At 44.6% G+C, this 12435-nt stretch overlaps 1 protein-coding gene across 1 annotated transcript in view; it reads right to left on the bottom strand.

Annotated features, from left to right (window-relative positions):
• SLCO4C1 (solute carrier organic anion transporter family member 4C1) overlaps nucleotides 1–12435 on the bottom strand; it is a 113624-nt gene that overhangs the window by 32094 nt on the left and 69095 nt on the right. The window contains exon 8 of the mRNA XM_088444656.1: nucleotides 1287–1482. Within this exon, the coding sequence (XP_088300782.1) occupies nucleotides 1287–1482 (196 nt within the window). The remainder of the gene's footprint in view (nucleotides 1–1286; nucleotides 1483–12435) is intronic.

The following is a 12435-nucleotide window of genomic DNA, read 5'->3' as shown; positions in this document are numbered from 1 at the left end:
AGCCCTGGAGTGCTTTCGGCTCTGTCAGAGCCGAAGGCACTCCCACTGACATCACTTGTGATGTCAGTGTGGCCGGCCCCAGACGGTTGGCATTCCCATGGGAACGCCTCCGTCTGGGCAGGCACGCCCCCGGGACGCCCACCAAAGGAGGTGTGCTGTCACTCAACATCGACAGCACGCCCCCTTTGGTGCGAGACCCGGAGCGACAGTTTGCCCGTCGCTATCCGGGTCTCACGCATGCGCACGACGGAGCCGCCTCCATCGTGTGCATGCGCACTGTGCCAACATCGACCCGCTTGTGAGCACTCAGCGCTCGCGAGTGGTTCTGAATCAGGCCCAATGTTTGCATTGCGCATGGTGATCAGAGGCTTGTATGCAATTGCTCGTCCATGAAATCCCTTTCTATGAAGCTCCCGATGGACAGTTGTGCTGATGGTGCTTGCGGAGCAGTCTGGAACTCAGTAGTGAGCAATTCAACTGAGGACAGATGATTTTTATGGGCTCTGTTTCAATACTATCTACAGATGTGTCCAAATACATCTATCCTCCGTGCACTACAAGTCGCGTTACACATAACGTGTGGGAGCTGTGTGTCTCAGTAGCACAGACCATCTTTTTGTGCAACTTTTTACTTTCAAATGTGTCTTATATTCACAGCGATGCAAATAGGACACACAAGCAGCTCCTGCTGATTACAATGATGTGCAGCATGCTTATATTCTGTGTGCGACTGTGGGTGAAATGCTACATTAGAGTGTCAGCTGTGACAATGTAACATAGCATGTGTGAATAAGACGCATTTGAAGGTAAAAGTCGCACAAAAAGACACGGCGCCAACGAGTCACGCCACATCATGGTGCGACTAGTAGGGGTGTTTAACGTGCAAGGAGGCTAGATGTATGAGGACACATCTGTATATAGACATTTAATCTATTTAAAGATTTGGGGCACATTTTGTTCTTTTTGGCCACAGCACCCTCTCTTGTTTCCTTGCATTAGAATGTACTTGATACCTGGAACACTACATCCATCATTATCCCTCATTATACAAGCTGATCTCTGGATGGTGACTGCAGACCTTTATGTGTTTAGCATCAAATCTAGTGGATAATTGCATTGTTTTTAAAACCACATCAATTTTAGTACAAATACTTTCTGTTTGTTTGCTACAGTTAATTAAAATCAGTACAAGTAATATAGCATAAACAGATGAATTAAGAATAAACTTTACTTAAGTAAATGGATGTGTTAAAAGTGTATATGTAAGAAGTCATTTGCCAACTCACCCATTATAACTTACGGAGACACCCGCAAATGGATCATTCCCACACTTTGCAAATATAAAAACTGATGTGAGTGCTACTGATATAAATGACAGTATTATTGAGAACTTGATAGTATTTCTACATTCAATCTTGAATTTTGAGATAATTACACCACCTATAATTTGTCCAATGGCTGCAGCTGGAATTAGTACACCACCTGGGAAGTACAAGGAAGAAAGTAGAGTTCTAAAATATATTTTCAATAGTTTGGAAGGTAGCAAGGAGGTGTGCCTAAATCACCTTATAAAAGTCTAATTAAACACTTTACCTTCTGTTGCATATCATTATGTGAAATATATTTGTGTCATGATTCCATCAATGTACAGTGGGCCTGATTCACTACCGTACGCAACTGCGTATACATTAGCGATTATGCACGCAGTTCAACTAGTATGCTGATCCATTGCCATCGCTATCCCGTCGCAGCACTACACAGGGATGCCCACTTTACTTAGCACACATAAGTACTGTTAAGCAAGACTGCAAAACCATCGGTACAATCGAGTACCATCGCAGCCTCACGCACACTTGCACAAGCTCTGACCTTACTCAGAAATTGCTAACAACCACGCCCGCTATGAGTCCTCAGACTGTGTAGGCCATAGCAGTGGCTAATTTATGCATGCCCCTGCAACTGCACTGCCACGCCTGCATTACCCTGACTACCCCAACGTCACCACCCACAAACGGCACTTCTTGTCAATCACTCTCCAATCGCAAAAGCTAGTTCGCGCACATGCAGTGCATGCACAGAACGCAACAACTGGCCAATTGCGTGCGTAAAAGCACTTGCGTACGGTAGTGAATCAGGCCCAGTGTTCCACAATATGTTGGCACTTTATCAATCCAAAAATAAAAATACTGTGTTAAGGCCGCGGTAATACCTCGCCCGGGGCTATCCTGTTAGCCCCGAAGTCAGCCCCGACGCCAGCACTTATCGGGTAGGGGGGGTTTCGGGACTTGATGTGTCCCGAAAAATAATCCACCATAAGTGCCGTTTTTTCACCAAACAAAAGGAGAAAACACATAGGAGCCGCGATAAGATTGCGGACATATGTGTTTTCGGGAGAACTATCCTATTATTTCGACCAATATAATAGGATAGGGTAAAAAAAAACATTGGCGAAAAATCCCTGTTTTTCGCCAATCGCAGGGATCAATTTGCGCCCGAACAATGTTCGGGGGTAATTGGATAACGCTCAATATATTTTATCATTTCCTTTTAGCTAAAGGGTCACTAAACCTAAAATACAGGTTGCCTTGTACATCATACCTACTACCAACATTCACATACAGATGCTTGAAAATGTAAAATCAGTTTAAAATTTGTTCGGATTTCACCAGATCAAAAGCCATAAACAAGTTAAAGACACGGTGGTCAATAGCCAATTAATCTGAATACATTTATTTTATAGTTGGTTGCAAACTATTGTTCTGTTATCATCTTACTTTTTTTTGTTTAAACAGGCTTGGGGGTCTATTCATCATCAGTTAATTTCTACAAAAGCAGATAACAATGAACATATTCACCTAATTGTGTAGAAATTAAGTTTTGAGGCCATTCATCATAAAGGTGGCTCAGGAGATATCACAGATATCTCCTGCTTACCTTTCACTCCCAATGTGGCCTGCTGCCACCATACACTAGTATGGGAACCTAAATTCATTAAGCTCAGACAATACAATATATTCAGAGTTAAACTGTGGGAGCATTTGCCATCTTCAGATGTTGTTTGTTCCTGCACCCTGCTCCTTCCCTATGTCCTGGGTTGCAGAGGGATGCTTTCGGATTCCTCCACCCATGTACGGCCCCTTCCACCGGACGACTGGGCTTTGTGTGTCTGTGTGAACTCTAGTTCATGCAGTCGCAGTAGCACTGCCGAGTCAGAAAGTAGCATTAAAAACATTCATGGAGACAGCTGATTTTGGATCAGCTGTCTCTGCGGCAGAGCAATGATGAATTGCTCCAGTGCTCGGGCGCGAGTTAGAATATTAATAATCAGGACCCCGATAATTAACATAATGAATATAGCCCTAAAAGAGGCAGACTTACAAAGAATCAGATAAATATTTTTGCAAAAGCAGTAAAATGCCTAATAAGGCATACCCTGCTGTTGCATCAAGGTTCCTTTTTTGCAGTTCTGCACTCAAACTTAAGCAATAAATAACGTTGTAACATTGCTAAAATCATGTTCAATAAAGTAAGCCAATATTTGTTGCTTAATACAGCATCCAAATTTCAGTATATGAAAGCGGGTAATATTTTTGTAGAATGAGGTTGCAAAGTTTGCCTGCACTGAGACTCATGGTGCATACACACGGTCAGATTTTTCATCAGATTTGAACGATAACGATTTAAAAAATCATTCAATCGTTCAAATCTGATTGAAAAATCGTTCATGTGTGCAACCACACATGAACGATGCGCGTTCACGTTTGTCAGATAACGATAACGATGTTTGCAGTCAGATTTGTCAGATTTCGTTCACTGTTCTTCATTTATCGTTGAAATCGTTCAAATCATTTACAAAATCATTCATCCAATCGTTCAAATCGTTCATCGTTCAACGATATCGTTCATCGTTCAACGAGATCGTTCATCTAACAGATCTGACCTTGTGTATGCACCATCAGGGGTCTATTCATCAAGAAAAAGATCTCACTAGAGATAAATTAGTTTTCAACTAATCAGTGCCATTCATCATTCTTTCCTTACTAAAATTTCACTGATCTTTCTGCAGAGACTTTGAAGTGAGATAGTTTTCACCTGCAGCTCATTTTCCCGAGAATCACTGCAGACTTTTTCAGGCGGTGCATGCGAAACTCTTGATCACCAAGAAGACGGGAGTCAGTGACAGTGTTCAGAGTGAAGTGCAGGGACTGTCTGGAGCAGTGTTGCTGGAGCTCCCTACAAAGGTAAGTTCAAAGGGGGGCAATTAAGGGGCACAAGTGGCAGCAGCGGTGAGGGAAGCGGGGAGGATGGACAATGGAGGAGCCCCAAGCCACAGCACAAGAAGACAAAGCAGGGAGAGATCTGCTGTCTAAATGGCAACTTGTGATCACATTCGGGGGCTGTACGCCATCTCAGAGTGGTGTACAGTTTCACTATCAAGTTCCGAAAACAAAGCTTTTTTTGAAACTTGATGAATTACATGTTTTCTATATCCCTATACTAAAGTATGGGGAGTGTGGAAATTATCGGGGCAGATTGTAACCAGGAGATATTAGTGATATCTCCTGCGTTTCATTGCTACATGGTCTATTCATGTAGCAATGAAAAGCCCTTTATCAGTGATAACAGGGCATTTCACTGCTTGGTCCTATTCATAGAAGGGCTTACCATGGAGAAATCTCACATTTCTCCAGCGGTTCCTCTGGCTAGTGCAGCTATCGTTTCCCCATACAGTAATATGGGGAGAGCGATTCATAGAATCACGGAAAGCTCTGCTTATTAGGGGAGAATAGCAGTGAAGACCACCGTCTCCCTGCCTTCTCCCTGTTCTCTATGCCCCCTTAACTGACAGCAGCCAATCAGAGATGCCCAGGACATAAGCATATGGCGGGTCTCCTGAGTCCTGACTGCCAGCTACCACAGTGTCTCCCCCCGTTCTGCTCCTACCCCTGCCGCCTCTATAGTAAGGTGACCCGACATATGCATATGACATGTCACCTCCGTCCTTACTGCCCGCTGCCCCAGTTCCCCCCCAATCTGCTCCTACCCCTGCTGTAAGGAAACCCAGCATATGTCACCTCCATCCTGACTGCCCGCTGCCCCAGCCAATGCCCCTCTACTCTGCCCCTACCTTACCCCCAGCATGCGCAGCTAATAAAATGCTGAAAAGTATTGAAAAAAATTTTCAGAAAAGACAGAGAAGACCAGACCGCACCAAGGAATACCACATTTCATTGCAAAAAAGGTAATTATACATGAACTGATACATCGAACTGATGCGATCTAAAGTGAAAAGTAGCAATTCGGTACAGCAAATCTACATGTATAGACCCTTTAATTTATAATTGATAGTTGAAAATTTAAATTTTCATCTGCTTTTATATAAATAGACCCCAACGGCCCTATTTTTCACAATCCGCATCTCAGTTGTGGATGTGATGTGCTAAGATATATTCAAATATCACATGCAGGGACAGAGCTTGTGAGAAAGCTCTGTCGCTGCGAATCCTCTTCGCACACTTTTTAGGGTGTTTTTTTACAAAAAAATACCTTAACAGTGTGACCGGGCATGTGCCACCAGCTCTCACCACCCCCCTCCCCTGCGATCGCTCTCTCTCTCTTCCTGAAAAAACACCCCTGTGTCCCTCCTGCATAGGTGGCTGCACCACTTCAGGGTCTTACACCACCTCACATCATGTGGTATCTCCTCCACTTCACCAGAGGCACATTACTACCATGAGGTTGCTTGAGTGAAGGACCCAGATTAAGCCCAAGTGTACTCCATCCACTCCATTAGGCCCCACAAGCCTCCAAATCCCACATTACACTATTTGCTTTCTTTGCTGCCCTCTATTCCATCTGGCCTCCGGGCCACAACTGCTAGTATTTCTCCATGGTGAATCAAGGTTTTAGAGCTGCAAACATGGGGTAAATAGAACCTAACCTCAGGACCATATAGAAGGCTGTTATTGGCCATAAGCAAAGTATTGGAGGTTCTTAAAAGGTGTCACATGGCTGATTTTAACAGTTTTTTGTTAATGGTAGAAAAATTATAGCAAGCAAGTGTTTTTCAGCAAATTAAAGCTTTAAAAGTTATTTGGGGCACAGAAAAATGTCTGTGATTTTCCAGTGTTTTTATACAAGTTTGAAAAATGTTTGAAAACAATTTTAACTCTCATCTGCAAGCTCAAAAACTAATTTCCCATCAATGCAAGACCTCTACATACCAGTGACTACAGGATGGCTAGACTGGCAAATGTTCAGGGTTTCACAAGGTGAAGGGGACACACCGCCGCGCACCCTCCAGGCTGTACAGCCGCTCCGAGCGTCCTAAGGATCCTTGGAGTAGTGCAGTAGTGATTGGAAGTTGGCGGTCCCCAAACTCACGTGGGAGCACGCACCCAACACCCATCTGCTGCTGCTGCGAGTAGCCAGAATGTAACAGAGCACAGAGAAAGGTGATTGGCCAGTCACCCACCACATGACGGGCTGAGTGAGGAGGAAATGAGCCCGGGTATGTAGGATGTTGCTGCTGCTGTGGATGGAGATGATGAGCGAGCCACAGGGTTCAAGACAAATAGGTGATTACTAGCTGGAGGAGGGTTTAATACCTGCAGATGCTGCTGGGTATGAAGTGACGTGTTAGTAATTGGGGATCACATCAACCCTCAGTATTGACTGTCTTGATCTCTACTGATGATTGTTGGAGCGTTCTTTTTCCAAACTTAGGGGGATAACCTATTAGCCGCAATAATCACTGCATTCTCGCAAGTTCCCGGTGTTCGCGATCATCACGAGAAAACCACCTAGTTTTGCTTCACTTTATCACGGTATCCTTCCGAAAACTGTCTAATCGTGCAGATAGGGGGTGGTGACATTTCGCATTCCCGTTGTTTTTTTCGCATATTTAAAGGGCTACCTAGTCATTGCCCAGCCACCATTTTGATCAGCCTGCAGTGTGGAGAGGTGGCTGTTGCACTGTTTTATGATCAATTTCTATATCTGTTTCTGCCGAGTACACCCCTATCTGGTGGCAAGAGACAGAGCAGAGAGACAGCAGCAGAGGAGCCTGTGAGGAGAGGAGAGACACACATCATTTTGCACTTATTTCTGTTCTTTTAGGTAAGTACCCCTGTACTACACCCCTATAGCTACCCCCCATGCACCCCTACAGCCTCCTCTCCAACCACCCATGCACCCACATGGGCATCAATGCACCCCTAGAGCTTCCCCCCTTACATGTGTCAACATGGCCACCCATGCACCCACAAGACCACCCATGCACCCATAGAGCCTCCCCCTACCCACAGACCTGTGCCCATATGTCCATCTATGTACCCCTATTGCCTACCCTTCCCCCACCCATGTGCCAACATGTTCATTCATGCACCCCTAGAGCTTCCCCCTCTTACATGTGTCTACATGACCACCCATGCATCCCTATTGCCTCCCCCCACCCATGTGCCCACATGGCCACCCATGCACCCCTATTGCCATAACCTCCCCCCACCAATGCACCCATATGGCCACCCATGCACCCATAGAGCCTCCCCCTACCCACACACCTGTGCCCATATGGCCATCCATGTACCCTTATTGCCTACCATCCCCACACCCATGTGCCAACATGTCCATTCATGCACCCCTAGAGCTTCCCCCTCTTACACATGTCTACATGGCCACCCATGCACCCCTGTTGCCTCCCCACCACCCATGTGCCTACATGGCCACCCATGCACCCCTACTGCCAAAACCTCCCCCCACCAATGCACCTACATGGCCACCCATGCACCCCCAGAGCCTCCCCCTACCCACACACCTGTGCCCATATGGCCATCCATGCACCCCTGTTGCCTACCCTCCCCCCACCCATGTGCCCACATGTCCATTCATGCACCCCTAGAGCTTCCCCCCTCTCACATGTCCACATGGCCATCCATGCACCCCTATTGCCTTCCCTCCTCCCACCCATGTGCCCAGATGTCCATCCATGCACTTATAGAGCCTCCCCCCACATGTGTCCACATGGCAATCCATACTCCCCTAAAGCCTACCCTCCCCCACACCCATGTGCCCATATGGCCACCCATGCACCCTAGAGCCTCCCCCCACCCATGTGCCCACCCATTACCTCACTAAAGGACATTCATTATATTAGGTCTCAATTGTTATTTGCATATATTTTATTATTTAAAAAAAATGTTTTAAAGATTTGAAAAGCAGAAATGTTTTAGGAAAAGAGACCTCGTGCAACCGGCTCGCACCACTCCACCGAAGAATCTCTGGTCGTGGATGAGGGGTGGCAGCCTACGCAAGAACAAGCAGCAAGACAGAGGGATTAATGGACAGAGGTGGAAACAGCACTAGGCCAGGAGGGACCATACTTCACAGGTAAATCTACACCTACACCTCACTTTACACCCACTTTGTTATAATCTCATAGAAACACTCAAACTAACCTACGTACACTTACATCACAGTTACACACATATACAAGTACTTACACACATACCCAGGTACACTCACACTCACTTCGGTACACACACACATACCCAGGTACACTCACACTCACTATCTTATACCCACACTCATACCTTTCCATTTTCCTAAATTGTATTATTTATGTATTATTAGTAACATAGTTCGTCTGAAAAAGAGGAGTCCAGACAAGCGCCAAGTGGGACTAGACAACTAGATCTGCTGTGCCATCATTGATGGTGTCCATGAGCACTACGACAAACTGTTTGGATTCTGTGCTCAGAAGACATCGTCAAAGGACAAGAGGGACCTTTGGAAGGCCATTGCAGCAAGAGTCACCGCCAGTTCTGGAACACGACGAGACCCTGAGGTGTGTAAGAAGTGGTACAATGACTGGCGATGATGTACCAAGAAGAAAATAACAAAAGAGAACCAGCACCAAAGAGGAACCAGAAGGGAACCTGCACTTGTCATCCAATGGTTCACCTGGGAAGAGAAGATTAATCAATGATGGTTGTCGGCGTGGAGGGGATGTTTGACAGCCATGATGCCAGCACCACTCGTCGGAGAGGTAATTATTTCTTCAAATTTTCTTAGTGTTTTTTTTTTATTTAACTTTTTCTCTAATTTATTTTAGGAAACCAACCAAGCTCTGGCATGGGATATTTTCCGAATTTTAAGCACCACAAGTGCAAGGATCAGAAGAAGAAGCAAGACCATCTGGGATCCAGTCCGTGGTGAGGTCTGTAGGATCGGCAGTGCAGCAAAGCAGGCCTTGTGTGATTTGTGGGTGCAATGGGGCACAGATGATTTGCTAATTGTAAAGTTGGCTAGCACAAGGAAATGTACATTTAAAAATATAAATTATTTTGATTCCACAGAAGAAATGGCAGCAAAGAAATGACGAACCACACAAGAGACGGATACTGCATGAAGGAAAGAACCAAGACATCCAAGGAAGGACCAAGCTGCTCCTCAGAGGGGGTCCATCTGGACAGCGAGACGAGACAGGAACATTGACACCATCAGATCTGCTCCTGACTCAAACACCTTATTTTGAGTCCACCGTATGGTCCAAAGAAACCTTTGTGGGATTTGTGGGGACCCGAGGTTCCAAGTTGGGCTCCAACAGATCATACAGTGAATAGATTGCACGAGTGGATAAGCGATAATATGGTATCACCTCCACCTCGGAGAGACAGTCCAGTACGCGCTTAGCATGATACTGGCGTGGATGTGGAATTAAAACGCACACTGACTCATCACATGGAGCGACTGCCTGAGCACCATCTTCCTCTGCCATGTCCAGCTCGCCCTCCACACTAGTTTGGAGCATAAACATCCAAATAGTGTCAGTAAAAGGCTCCACGTTTTTTTTAGCAGCTGACTGTACAAAAGCTGTGTTTCTCCCTAAAGTCCCTAGCAAGGAGGGACAACATCCTGTCAATTGGAGGAGGTTCATCATGGGAGAAAATTATTATATATTTATTTTTATAAACCAGTGCTGTAGGTCTGAAAAACCATAAAAATAAAAAGTAATGACATGCTGATTCTCAAAATTGCTTACAGAAACCAAAACGGACTGAGATCTCACATTGTACACATTTATTTTCACTTTTCACCATGTCCAAGTAGGTGAAATGAATTTGCAAAAAATCCAGTCAAAATCCTCGAAAACTTATTGCATGTTTGTAATAGGATAGCTTTTGCGCAAAAAGTAATTTTTTTACTATGAAGAACACTTTTCGCGAGAAAAACATACCAGAGAAAACTTTTCGGACATTTTTTTGGCGAAAACATTGCAATAGAAAACATTGAAAACATGCCAAAACACCCACGTGACAGCGTCTTATCGGGGAAAATAAAATTTTCCAGGCTAATAGTCATCCCCCTATAAATCATAAAAAACTATCTGAGAAGCACCAAGAGTCAGGAATGATTGAAAGGTTCAGCAGTTCTATCCATCAAGCAGTACGTGGTTAGGAAGCTGGATTTCGAAGAAGTTATAGATAACTTTGCTGATGTTAAAGTCATAAGGATGGAATTTTAAGGTATGATAAAGGTATACAGTAATACAATTTAACAAGTAATCAATTCTGATTATTATTAATTCTGCATATACAGGACAACTCCAATTCTTTAGAATGTCCTTGGCTGAAAGGGTTTACATATATTGTGTTGATCAAAGAATTGGTATTTCACTGTAAATTGTATATAGAGTTGTTATGTATTTCTAATATGCATGATCCAGAAATTATTTGTATATGAATAAAACATGCAGATCTAAGGGTTATAGAATTCAAATAGGAGGCCTGTCTAGAGAGTTTTCCAGGTGTCTACAAGCCTTTACTTGGATTTGTCCTTTTGGTCACCCTCTCTGGTACCCAAAGGTACCCAGGCCTGGAGGAAACAGCTGTGAATATACCTACTTGTGATATGCCTATTTTTTGCACTGTTCTGGTACGCAGGATTACCCACCAGTGATATTGCACATGACCCATTTTATGTTGTGTTTATGGTGATTAAAATGGTGTTATGCTATGTTGAGTTCCTCTTCTTTCTTCTTTTGAGGCTCCATATTGACAGAGCGTCGCAAGGGAACGTGGATAATTAACACGGCATCTGAAAACACTGGTTAAAGCAAGTTGGAACTATTGGAGGATACTCTCTACCCCTGGATGGTATTTGAACAATAACTTTGTTGATTCTATCCTAGAAGGAGCACATATTCCTACTTTTGTATTTTTGACATTTTATGTAGTAATGGTGATACTATCAGGTGTGTTGCTGCTCCTGGTGTTTTTTGCGCAAAAAGGACTATATTGTTTTATTTCACCTGAAACATGTCTTTATTGGCCAAATAAGACTATTTCAAGTTAAACCCCTTCAAGTGCATTATTTTTGATGTGGAGGAGTGTACTAGAGGTTATGCACAGAGGGCCTGATTCAGAGCCGGACGCTCTGAACGAGCGCCCGCTCTGAATCAGGGCCCTCCTACCTAAAATTGGAGCGGCCTCCTGACTGCTCGCATATGCAAGTGGCCAAAAAGATGGTCGCGATGGTCAAGACCATCGCGACCATCGGCTTGCGACGAGACCCTGCGGTAGGGTCTCACTGCCGCAAGCCCAGGAGTGCTTTTGGCTCTATCAGAGCCAAAAGCACTCCCACTGACATCACTAGTGATGTCAGTGGGGCCGGACCCAGACGGTAGGCGTTCATATGGGAAAGCCTCCGTCTGGGCAGCAACGCCCCCGGCACGCCCACCAAAGGGGGCGTGCTGTCACTCACCATCGACAGCATGCCCCCTTTGGTGCGAGACCTGGAGCGACGGCTTCCCCGTCGCTCGCCCGGTCTCGCGCATGCGCACGACGGAGCTCCCTCCGGCATGCGCACTTGGGCACCATCGACCTGCTTGCGAGCGGGTCTGAATGAGACCCAGTGTCCTCACATTTTTGTAGGGAGAATGGATTGCGAGTTAGGAACTGGATTGCAAATTTGTAAATGGCTCGTAGGACCTAACTCGCACCTAATTAGATCTAGACCTATGTCTTTTATTTTATTTTTTTTAAATATATGTTTATTGGTAGATTTTTTGTTGTTATTTATGCTTCCAAAAAAGAAACAGTTTGTGAGAAAAACCACATACATTCGGTATCATAGTTTGAAATATACATCATACATAACAAGTGCTAGATATAGAAATAAAGCCACACCTTAACAGCAATAATCAAGAAAAGAAAACCCAATTAAATAAAAATACAAAAAATAGATGAATAAATGAATACATAAATGAATATTGATCTAACACAGAAAAGAGGGGAAGAGAGAAAGTGAGAAAGAGGAGGGTGATTGGGGGGCTGGTGAGCTGGTGAGCTGGTGGCTCTTAATTAGAAATATATACGTGCTCCTGAAGGAACAGCCCCTTTACAGAGAGGAAGAAGAGAAAAAAAAAATAGGTAA

Source organism: Taudactylus pleione, unplaced genomic scaffold (assembly GCF_031769625.1).
Source record: "Taudactylus pleione unplaced genomic scaffold, aTauple2 ptg000370l, whole genome shotgun sequence".
NCBI classification, from domain to species: Eukaryota; Metazoa; Chordata; class Amphibia; order Anura; family Myobatrachidae; genus Taudactylus; species Taudactylus pleione.
The sequence above is the reverse complement of the archived record's forward strand: the minus strand, read 5'-3'. Positions and strand labels throughout refer to the sequence as shown.